General features: G+C 46.3%; 1 protein-coding gene across 4 annotated transcripts in view; it reads right to left on the bottom strand.

Annotated features, from left to right (window-relative positions):
• SRC (SRC proto-oncogene, non-receptor tyrosine kinase) overlaps positions 1-12532 on the bottom strand; it is a 62709-nt gene that overhangs the window by 9147 nt on the left and 41030 nt on the right. For 3 of the 4 annotated variants that reach the window (XM_019539657.1, XM_019539658.1, XM_019539656.1), the window contains exons 5-7: positions 10832-10849; positions 3729-3827; positions 2785-2888 (exon numbers count right to left, since the gene is read on the bottom strand). In XM_019539657.1, coding sequence (XP_019395202.1) covers positions 2785-2888; positions 3729-3827; positions 10832-10849 — 221 coding nt within the window. The remainder of the gene's footprint in view (positions 1-2784; positions 2889-3728; positions 3828-10831; positions 10850-12532) is intronic. The other variant, XM_019539659.1, reaches the window with a different exon arrangement.

The following is a 12532-nucleotide window of genomic DNA, read 5'->3' on the forward strand; positions in this document are numbered from 1 at the left end:
TGATTCTATGAACAGAAAAGCATTCTGGAGCTTCCCTAAAGTCCATTCTAAACCAATTTTGACCACTGTCTACTTAAATCAAATAGTGTCACCAACCCTTAGTGTTCAAGGACCAGGAGACAAACTCTGCCCCCAGAAGTCACAATGTTGGTATCAGACCCACAGCACTTGACAACAAGCCACCATTTGCGTTTTGGCTCTGGAGCTGTCGGAGTCATATTTTCAAATTCCCCTGGACATCCGTGAAAACTGAAATTTTTACTTTAAAAAAAGTAAGTGTGGGAGTTCACTTAAATCACATGACTCCAGGAGCTAGGACTTTGCGATAGCAAAATGAAATAAAAAGGCCACTGAGAGATTCACTAACAAGTCACAAGAGGTAGCAACACCAAATTAAGCCCAAGGGTTTGTTCACACATGAAGCTACTAAAAAAAAAAAAAAACAGCTGTTTCTGAGAAACTCTTAAGTATGGACCAGCTACTTATGGCATGTGTAAGTGGGACAGCTTCTACACAGATGGAGAAATGAGCAGGCAGAAAGTTATGGCCATTTGATCACAGTTGCACCATTTGTCAGTGGCAAAACCACTGGAAGCAAAATCATGAGTCCTGGATCCCAGTTTCAAACACTGGGCCCTTGATCCCTCCAAGATGGTCTTTGCTAAACATTTGGCACTCCCAATTCCATAAGTGTTGATGTTCCTTCATCAGATATTAGCAATAGTAGAGCAAACTGAAGCATCCTACAGGGGCCTCCGAAAACTGACCATTAGTGTTTCTTCCCATCCACTCCTACCTGCAGCCCATTAGCTGATGTAGCCATTACTCCTACAGCCTGGGAAGGGGAGAATGATTACTAATTTTAAGTACTTCAGGGGCACCTCAGATGCTTTCACAATGGGAGCTGTACTTTTGCAGAATAGAATATTAGGACATACCAAGTTAGCTCAGAGACGGGCAGCGTGTTTAAACAGAGGGAGGGAGCAGCTCAGACAAGATATGGGGAAAAAACCTCATCTTCCACAAATAATATTAGCAATTTCTCTGGCATAATTAGCTCTATGGATCCTGCCAAGAGGACTTTGGCTACTGAATGGAGTAGAGAGAACCTACTTCAGAGGCACAAATGCAAGCCAAGGAGACAAAAGATGAAGGAAAATCTCCAGAGAGAGACAGATTCTGGGCTTCCCCTTTAAAAGGCCTTTTCAGTAGCAAAAATGGGACAGACAGCCGCATAGTGGAAACAAATCTGTGGTCCAGGCCAATGCCTCTCTTGAATAGCCGCTCTCTCCATGTAAAGTCCACATGGTCTCTGAAGGGGAGGGGTTAGCCTGAACTTCCCCTCCAAAGGCATCCCAAGCTTGGGGGTATGGCCTAGGACTCAGGAGATTGGAGTTGTTTCCTTGCTGGGCCACAGACTTCTTGTTGTGATGCTAGGACAAGTTGTCTCTCCCTCTCTAAAGTGGGGACAGTCTTTTTGTTCCCCCATCTGCCACACTGTTTGTGCGCTCCAATCTATTAAAATGTTTGTAAGTGAGGACTCTTCCTATGCATTTCTATGGCACCCAGCAAACTGAACCCCAAAAATCAAGTAGGGTCTAGGCACAACAGCAGCAACTGCAGAGCATTGCCAGAGCCACTGTCCACCCCACAGGGAAGTGCAGGATAGAGATGAACAAGTGATGCTGGTTCACTTAAGAGGCTCCCTGGGATCCATCCAGATGGAAGGTACTGCACACACGTGGGTACATATTCTGTATCGATCTTGAATGTCACCATCCAACCATCAGCTTCAGAGCATCTTATGGCAGTACAAAGAGAAATGCTTGGGGCACTATACTGGGAACAGCTTTGAAGACTATAAAAAGCATCTCCAACTCAATGGGGACCACATAATAAAGTGCCAGAGAGACCATTCAGCCTCCCTACTGCACAGATTCATCAGATATGCCCCATGACACGTTAAAGCCACACCCAACACTGTAGGCTCATTAAGGAGATGAAGTCTCTCTGTGTGTACCCAGGTCAGCTGAAGCTGGCAAAAATCTTACTAAATACAAACACACATCCTTTGCTGATGTGGCTTCAGAAACAAGCTCCCTCCCATTTCTACAGCCAGGTCCTGCACACGTGCACATGCGTGCACACACACACGCATGCTTGCAGAGCCTCCATGAAGCAGCTCACAAACACAACAGCCCCTGGCTCTCCTTCCTGTAGAGTTCCCTGTTGCTATGGGTTACCCAGCTATTCCCAGCCGGTGACCCAGTTTCTGCACTGTTCTCTTACAAAAAACAAAAAAACAAAAAAAACAAACAGAGGGGGCATGCACAAGACTGAAGACTGTTTATATCAGACACCTAACTCCCACCCAGCTCTCAGCCAGTCAGCGCAGGGAGTGGAAGAACTGCCCCTTGAAGCAGGCTGCGGCTGGGAGGGGACAGACTATACCACAAGGGTTAAAATACCTTAGGGATGTCACCCACCAAGAAAAAGCATTGCCTCTTGGGATAGGTCATGGTGTCTGGAGGTACTGCAGACTGCTCTAATAGGACCCTCTCCTTTCTGCCTACAGAGGCCGGGCATGGCTGGAGCTACCCCATCCCAGAGGTAAAACAAGGATGAGAAGATCTTTGCAGGAGAAAGTACAGAACTACTGGAGATCTCTGGCCCCACCAGACTCCTCACCTCACATCCTGCCAAAACAACTAAGTAGGGCTGGTCTTTCCAAGACTTATCCTGGTCCCCATCATAGGAGCCCAGAACCCTGTAGGGATCCATTACCTTTGGTGGTTTCACTCTCCCTGACCAGGAAGGTTCCTCGGGGATTGTCAGGGTTGAGGAGGAGCCGTTCGGACTCCCGGCGAGTGATCTTGCCGAAATACCACCTGAAAAGGCAAACCACAGGTCAGCACAGGGAAATCATTGCCCTGCTCCGAGTCTACAGCACTCCTAGAGAGGCCCCCAAACAGCTCCTCTACCACCCAGCACCAATTCCTAGCACCATGGGCTGCATTAGCATTCTTCAGAGATCTTGCATCCCACTGGCAGTGGAGTCTCTCAGCATCTGGTCAGGTTTGGCTGGGTACCAAGGACCTCAGGCCAGTAAGCTACTCTGGGTCATAAGCAGAGGCTTTAAAAATGCCTTTATGTCCCCCACACCAGCATGAACCCCACGAATCCAAGCCTGGTATTCCTAGAGAAGGTCTTCTTCCAGCAGATGCAGAACAATTACAACTGCAATCAAGCCTTCAGGCATGGTGTGTACAAGCTTTAAGAACAGGTATACACATAAGTACTTGCTACAGCCAATGCCACATGCCTGATCTACATATCACTGCCGCAATTGCACGTGCAGATAAAGCAGTTGCAGATGCAAAACGACAGTACAAGCCCCTTAATTCACACATGCAAATCATCTTGCATATGTAATTAAAAAAAATCCTTATTTGGTTACAAGGATAAGATTCTTCAACACCACTTCTGAAAACCAAACAGTGGAGCTCCCTAGAGTAAATGCTCCAGAAATACTTCAAGTTCATTTTACCAGGACACATCTAGCCTTCCCATCTGGCTTTCAAGAGAGGCAACAAAAGTTGCAGGACAGCAAGATCAAAAACAAGATGTCTACAAGTGCCTTTAGGGGAACTATAAAATATCTGGGAAAAGTCTCTGCTTGGCAATGTCCTCGCATGGGTCTTTAAAACTGTCTAAGAGATTTCAATTACTCTTCAGCCTGGATGGAGTCTGAGGGAGCAACATAGTTGCTGGGGATGTAGCCGGTCTGTCCTGTTGTAAGAGAATGAGCCAGCCACCAGTCTCCTTCCCTGCCAAAGAAACAAGAACAAATGCACATGTAAAGATACAAACATCACAGCACTGGAGCCTCCCACTCCTCCCCAGCCCAAGTCCTAAGCATCTGGCAAGCCCAAGGTCACAATACTGAGGGCTAGAGGTTACCTTCAAGGAAGTCGCTGGCACCAGCATTTCCTTCTAAGCTAGTTTTCGCCCCTGAAGTTACTTTGCTCGAGCACCAATAGCTTTACTGCCCTGGGAAATGAAGGGCGTAAAGCTTGAAATCAAGCTAGAAGTCAGATCCAGAGTTCACAGGGCAAGGAGCTATTAAGCTTGGAATTCATTCAGGTGAGTGTCTGGATGTTACAATCCAAGGGCCCAGACATGTCCTTAGGAGGCATTACCCAACCAAGCAGCAGAGTTCACTACACCATGGAAACCACTGTCCTTTGCCCAGTACCGCTCTTAACATCACCAGCCACAACTGTTCCCCCCTAGAGTACTGGGAACTGCCATCTGCAATGACACTCTGGGACCCTGACGCTGGGGTGTATAGAGGACAGGAACCAGCTGAGAAGGGAAATGAGTTATGGTGCTTTCCTCAGAGGGCCATCTCCAGAGGGGTGGAGCACCTGCCTGTCCTGCACACTGCTTTCAGAAATTGTATACAGGTATCCACTGATCCCTCAAGACACGTAGTGCCATGGGAACTCATTTCACAACACACACACTGCTTTTAAATACGGAAACGCCTTACTTAAAAGGGTACATCAAATTTCTATCTACAATACCTTTGGAGCCATCTGAATTTGAACCAGGTCTGGCTGGAATGTGAAGTACTGGAAATCCAAGAAAGCAGATAAACGGGAAAGCAGAGAAGAAACAAAAACGCAACCAAAAAAACAGCAGAACAGTGGTGGGGATGATTAAGAAGCGTCAGGAAAAAGTAAGTATGAGACAGCTCAAAAAGAAAAACTTGTTAAACACAGTGGCATAGGAGGAACGAACAAAAAGAGAGAGAGGCAGGATAGAGACTAGAAAAAGAAGCAAGGGGCAAACATCACTTAACAGGCCCCAGTGTTTGTGCTGCAAAGTCAGTTTTGTTCGTCATTTAATTCCTCCTCATCCACAATCCACTCTTCTAGGTTTGGAAGCTCCTCAGACCATACAAAGCACCCCCAGCAGGAGCTGAACCAGGCCTCAGTTCCCTGTGAAGCCCAGTACCAAGTGCTATTTCTGAGAAAGGGCATCTGCCTGCCTTAACATCTGTCTGTCTGACTGTTACACCAGTCCCTGAAGAACATTAGTGGCACAGGAGCCTGCAGCCCTGAGAGGAAAAGGGAGTGACAGGTTGTGACAAAGCAGCCAAAAACAAGGGGACAGTGGGTACCATGCAGTGCCACCGCTGCATTTACATGTTCTGCTCTCACTGCCTTGTGGGAATAAACCCCACAGGGCCCCGAGAAGGCCAGGGAGGTAGAACGTCTCTGCTGTGTAGAATTTCATGAGGCACGCGGCTGGCGGTAGTGGCCACGAGTGAAACAAACCCTCCTCGTGCATTCAAGAGCACACATCCCCAGAACAGAGTCAATGTCCCACACTCCATGGAGTTGTGCTGTGGGCTGTGAAGAGGAATAGATAGGGGTCTCTACAGATGGCGTATTAAAATGTGGACACTCCTGGCTATTTCAGTCACAGCAGCTTTAGAAAAATGGGAATGGTAGTTTACCACACCAGGTGTGAAAGCTCCCATTTTAACAACTGCTGGAGTAAAAGCTGCAATCAGCATCATAACAAGCACAAAATTGCATACAGCCATCTACTCATGCCATTATGGCTACTGTTCATGCTACCGAGACTGGAAAGATTGACTTGCCCACCAGGAAAATTCCACTGTAGAATCCGTGAAGTCATTCATCTCAAATCCAAGTCTACACTTGGAGATAAGCCATCTCTCTAGGTTCTTTCAGTACCTCATTATAAATACCCAAGATCCTCCACACACACACAGGTGATATAAGACTGCAATAACACGGTGCCTCACTCACCTATCCTGACGCAGTGAAATAGGACTGTCATTGCCCTCACAGTAATGTGGGGCAAAATCAGAGAGGTGAAGCAAAAAGCTTGTGGCCACAGATTTTAATCACACTGGTTCTCAAATTTTCTGTGTCTCATTTTGGGAAATGGAGAGAGGAGCAGAGAAATTCTTGCAAGTGGGTCAGAAGCCAGGAGAGATTTTTGAGAACAGTGGGGAAGTTATCCCCTTATGGGAGACAGCAGGAGGGTACCTCACATGCTATGCATGATCTGTTCCATCACAGCAAGATTTTGATTTTTTTTCTGTGCACATTTAATTTATGACTGCAGGGGAAACAGGTCTGCAGAAAAAAAAAAAAAACTGCAGGTTCCTGATAAGAGTCTCACGAGGATAGGCCAGATGATTACACTTTTCAGAACAGCCTTTCACAGGAATGGCTGATGAAACAGCCCTCACATAGCAAAAAAGAAAGTTAACACCTCTCCTTTCCCAGCACACACAAATGCAAGATCCCTCCGCAGACCCTAGGGAAAGTCCCTTCCTGTATAAGCAGGCCCAAAATCATGGTCCAAACATGTCAGACCCTGAGCTGCTGATGGGAGTGTCCCTCTCTGTTACTTATGCTGTACGTGCTCTGCTCTTCACCAGACAGAATGAGGAAACACCTTGCCCCTGTGTTATGAGTATTAGCCCACTGGCAGGCAGCTCTGCCTAGAATGATGTCTGTGTAGCCAGCTGATAACGCAGACCCTGTTAAAAAGAGAGATGCTGCAACTGGAGTGCTGGCAAGTGGAAACATCACATGTTTATGTCTGCATCTACTATGTTGCAGGGTTGTCGGCTGTAGCAGTGTTGGTCTAAGGACACAGGCAGGCAAGGCTCTTTGGGTAGATGCGATATCTTTTAGCACATCTGCCCAAATAACCTTCTCTGCATCTATGGTGCCTGATGAACAGGGATCTGGGTTTTCTGTTTGCTGTGGAAAAATGCAGATTTTGTCATTTGAAGATGGCAGACACAGATTTTCTCCTTTAAAAAAAAAAAAAGGAGCAAACTGCCGGTTATCTCCTTCCCAGCAGGCATCTTTCAGGCCTACAAGGAGCTGCTTGGGGTTGGGAGGTGGGGAAAACAGAGGAAGGGCAATTGGAGACAGGGAGTGCCACATGTGTGCGCACATATACACAGTGGCACTTCAAAGCGCAAAAAATGTGGATTTGGGGTTTTTTGGGTTTTTTTTGGTTGGTTTTTTGTTTGTTTTTTTTTAAAGTTGGAGAATTTGGGATTTTTAAAACACATAGAAAACAAGGATCCCTGCTAATGAAATAAGCCAGCCCCACTCCCCAGCCTCTTTGTGAATCAGACCCGCATGGAAAGAAATAGACGTAAGTAGAGTAATGGCATATCCCCTACCTCTCAATGTTCTTGTGGGGATAACTACACTAATGACCCTGAGGTTCAGACAAGAGACGATGTAAGAATCTAAAAGACACTAACAGTGTATTCTGAGAAACTTAACAGACTGGGAGCTCTGGCCAAAGAAAGCTGGAAGAACTGGCTAAATTGTTCACACAGGTATGGTTAGTGGTTTCCCCATCTAGTAATCTTACAAAAACAGGAGGCAAACTTCCTCGAGATCAAGCTCTTCTCTATACTGGTAGGTACGGTGCCAATATGCTAATACAAGCATAGGCCCAACACTTCCACCTGAGAAGTTATGCACTGAGTCCCCACAAACAGCATAGGGAGCTAGGGGATCCTTTCTGCACTTACTTTTGGGAGAAAACTATCACATGGCATGACAGAAGGGAGAATGACAGCTGCCTGAAGGACATTTTCATTTCATGGGGAATGCCATGATTTCAAGATTTGCTTCTGCCTTAAATTGGGCCTATTAAGGCATCATCTGGCATTTTGAAAAAGACTCAACGATTTCAGCATCAATTCATTAATTACAAGTCATAATGTAGTGTTTCAGTCACTTCCAATTGCAATACAAGCAACAAATTCCTGGAAAAAAAAAAATCAGTGTCCTTGGATCATCATTTCTGACAGACACTCATCCATCAGCAATAATGAATGACCAGGGGGAACCCCCATTCTTTCCAGCCAGGCCAATGTAATGGGAAAGTCCAGCTTTGCTGAGCCTACTGCGGAAAAGCCCATCTCAGAACAGATGGGGAGGAGGGCAGTCAGACATGGAAACAATAGTTTGATGTTATTTCAGTGATAAGAGGACTGCCTGCACCACTGTTCCATGTTAAGGCAGCATGCCCCAAAGATAAGATTCTGCAACGTGACTGGTTTCCCAGGTATTAAGCACCTCCCATCATGACAATTCAGGCAGGGCAAAGCTCCCACCACCACCTGTAAACCCATCCTCAGTCTTCATCCAGAAATGGAGGCAACCAATAACATTACTAATTTTTTACTAAAATTAAAGCCAGATGCTTTAAGCTGCCTTGCAACAGGGCTGGGCAAGGATGCTGCAAGCTACAGCTGAGGTAGAGAACAGGGACAGCATCAGAGTCTAGCTGCTTGAAACCTTATTTTCTTGTACCTTGAGATGCCCATGAACCTACCTGGATTTTCATTCAACTCCTTATAACCTTGAGCCTCCTGAAATTTTAAATTTAGATGCAGATTTTCAACCCCGCCCACATCTGGAAGAATGAATTATTTCAGGTAGGCAAATGGGAAGGAAAGATGCCTTGTTTGGGGCCCACTTCTACATTACAGTGGAACCAGTGTAAATTATTTCAATCAGCTTCCAACTTTGACCTCTCCCTAATGATGAAAATGGGTTGTGGCTCCCTTCTCAAGCTCCTCAGTGACTTGTATTTGGTCTCACACACACACACACACACACACTAAAGAATCATAGCTTGGAAAGAGGATGCACCTTTACTTTCCACCACTGAACCCTACCAATCATTTCCTGACTCCAAAGAGGGATGGGGACATCGTCTAGAGAGAGTAGAGACTTGCTTATTCCACTGAACAGAGACTATACCCTCTTCCCTTTCTTCAGTCCCTGCAGATCCTTCTCCTTAAGCTCCACATCAAGTTGGAACCAGCCCAGCAGCTCAATAAAAAGGCTGAAGCCACTAGGCTCCAAAACCCAGAAACCAACCCAGATGCATTTGAAACCAGGTGTGGGAACAAGAAAGCATGCATAAGCATCTGCAGCACATACTGCTAGGCAAGGTTCATGAAAGTATTACATTACTAGTTCCAGCAGCAAAGGACTGGGATGCATCATGAGGCAGGATTTTTCCATCTGCCACATTTTTCTAATGATACTTTTCAGAAGGAAAACAAAATGACTAGGTTTTAAGCTCAGTGCATTCAGCACATGTGGCTAGAGAACGAGTTAGCTATACGACTAGGTCAGCAAGAATCCTGGACAAGGTGGGTGGTTATCCCAGGAATGTCTGTACATCTCAGCATGCTCTCGGGCAGAAGATTGAGCGTCTTCAGCCACACAGCAAATATAGGTTATTCGCTCCCTCAACAACGCTGCACAAAGCAGTTTTCTAAAGGGGCCTCCTCCTCTCCCCTGTCCCTGAAAGAGGGGGAAGGTCCCAACAGCAGTTACACTGTGTATGGTGGGCATTTAGCTTTGAAACCATACCTTGGATTTCTAGCAACTACCTGCAGACAAAGCCATTCTGTTCTCACAGCTGATGCAGCATGCACAAAGGACACAGTCATGCGTGCAGACATGGACACAGTGCTCCCTTATGGAGACTTTGAAGAAACAGAAAGATGAACAAAATGTCATCTAAAAAGAAATAATACAGCTGAAAAACCCATGGTTTCTTTTTCTGCAATGGGTGGAGGAATACAGGCAGAAGAAACACCTCCTGATCCAAAATCCTCAGCTGACAGATCTCTCCTTCTATGAACACAAACTAGAACAAAAAGCCAGGGTCAGCACATTATGGAGGCGGTGAAATGCAAGGATTGGAAAGCTCCTGAAGTTAGGCTTCTCTTGCAATACTCAACTCAACCCCTTGACACAATGTCACTTTTATTGTTTGAATTAATAAGAACAGCTGCATGGGAGCTGGCATTTAGCAAGGGAAGTGGGATTTGAAAAAGATGCATGTAAACACTCCCCAAATATGGCAGGAAATCCACTTTACCTTTGGGGAATTTTCTAAATCTTCCAGTGCTTGATTTTGTGATTTTTTTTGGGTAGAGGATACCCATCCCCCCAAAATTTTAAAGGAAGAAAAGGGCAGGAGAAAAGAAACAGGTGAAGATCTACAGATATTCCCCCCTCACAGCACATGTTTTGTCACTGAAGTTTGAAAGATCCTTAAAGCCCAGCTTTCTGACTCATACACTGCACCTATCTACAGGGCTGTTTGTGCATGTGCATTTAATAAACAGCACAGGCTTTCAAACCAGAACAAAAAAAAGTGAAGCTCTCTGCTACTGCAGCCCCTTTACAGCACCCCACTGCCAGCTGCATGAAACGTGCTCCATGTAGCATAGACGGATTTCAAGAACACCACTGGGTCATCTGAAGGGAGCAAAACAGCAAGGGGTGCAATGCTGGGAACATCAAAGTAGGAAGGACAATTCACCATCTGCAATGTCTAGGTCCCCTGTGGCCAGTCAAAAAGGCATGTGCATTTATGGCGTGGATGAACAAAGGGGGGTGGGGGAAGGAGAGAAAACAGACAAGCAGGAAGTGCTTAGTTAATTGAACTAAAAGCAGAAGTAAGGGAAAGTTACCAGACCTAGACAAGGAGACTGGAGTGAGTTTATACACCTTTAATGTGGACTGGGCTATTTCTGAGTAAGGAAGTGAATCCAGGCTCCATCTTTGTTACTCTTAAAAAAAACAAAAAACCCCCAAGCACAATGGCCACTACAGATTGTAACCAAAAAACCCCACACCCCTCCCATAATACCCTTCAGCCCATGTCCCCCAACCCAGGAAGACAGTTGTTTAAAAACAGATTTCAAAGGGCCCATGATACACACCTGACATCCACTTTTCTCCTAAAGGAAAGCATGTTGCACAGGAGAGAAAAAGAGAGTTAAGAGACAGGGCCAAGACTAGCACTGCTGCACAGGCTCAGCTGCTATAAGAAAAAGAAAAGGAAAGGGAGGGAGATATCATTTGACAATCAAAAGAGACTGGAGGTCCAGCAGCATGAGTGACAATAGCAGTGACAGAGGTGAGGAGAGGGACTTGGCAGCTAGAAGACCTCAGGCGCCAGGGCAAGACTTCCTACAAGGGTGGAGGAAAGCCCAGTCCTGGCTCTGTGTGCCCATCAGCAAAAGGCCCACATTCAACAGTGGAATCAGTTGGAGTTTGCCCCAAAAGATTAATGTTTCAGTAAAAACCACTAGATCCTGCTCACCTCGGAAAGTACCTACTTTTTTACTCTACTACAGACAACCCTCTGAGTGCTTGCAGCATGCAACAGTAATCAGCCACCTCTCTCCAGCACTAGGAGCAGAGAGCAGCTTCCTGGCTTCTCAACGGACTTGGTTAAGGTATCCAAGCACAAAGCTAGGAGCCAGACCTCTCAGGTCCAAAATGTCTGCGGCCTGGAACAAGTCATGGACTTCTCTTTCTGTCTCAGTTCAAGAGAAGCATGACTGTGTCAGTGACGACTATCCTCATGGGAGACATCTTTTGTGTTCCAGCAGGAGGTCCTTGGCATGCATGCCCCATCCCACACTGTCCTGCACACCATCTCTTTGCTATTTTACTCCAGGACCCTCCCAGCACACAAAATGTCACAAAATTTGGAACAGACCCTTTTTTAAAAGCAGATCATTAACCATATTAGCAGCAGTGAAGGCAGATGGACAGATTAAGGACCCAAATTCTAGGGAATAGATTAACCCAACAGCCCAGAAGGATTTCTTAAGTGCTGCCCTGCACTCTAGATACTGGAAATGCTTGAAGGTAGGTGGGCATAAGTGACATATCCAAGCAGTGCAGTATCTTTACCCAGAGCTGCACATAAGAAATAAAAGGAGCTGCCCTTGGAGCCAAGGTCGGCAGGAGAGTCTCCACTGTTTTATGGTGCAATAATCACTTGGCAACAGCTTCTCATTTTACAGTTTCCTGGTCCCCAGTAGAGATGCTCTTGTTCAGCATAACCATTCCCTGCTGGCCACATGTACCCAAGGTCACAGAAAATTCAGACCCGAGGTATCCAGATTTGGCAAGATAGCATGTGCTCCTGGAGATCCCTAGAGCTCCCATTCCTTCCTGCTTTCCTTCTGCTGTTACAACCCAGGCCAGCCCTGGGGGACCCAAGGCAGGTCCCTTGGGACCCAAGCTCCCATGCTGCCAGGTACTACATCAAAACACAGAGGGCCACAATCTTTCCCAAGGGAATGTCTAGCAGGAACTTGCAGATGTGCATTACTGAAGCTGGCCAGGAATTTTCCTTGAGACAAAATTTCAGTGGAACTGAAACTGGGTCAGAGCCAGACACACCCTCCAGGACTATCCCATGGTTAAAGCTCCCACCCAGGGCATGACAGACCCAGGTAGGAGCTGAAGGTCTTACTCTGACGAGAGTCAGGACGTGGATCCTGATTTTGTGCTTCATGGGAAGTGCTCCAACCATGGGGCCGGTTCCTGTTCAGGGAAGAGGGTGTGCCTCTGGTGTTTCCACAAAAGTAGCTCATCCCAGCCAGTGACACTACCCCTAAATATGC

Source organism: Crocodylus porosus, unplaced genomic scaffold (genome assembly GCF_001723895.1).
Source record: "Crocodylus porosus isolate Cpor-Errol unplaced genomic scaffold, CroPor_comp1, whole genome shotgun sequence".
Classification (NCBI taxonomy): Eukaryota; Metazoa; Chordata; order Crocodylia; family Crocodylidae; genus Crocodylus; species Crocodylus porosus.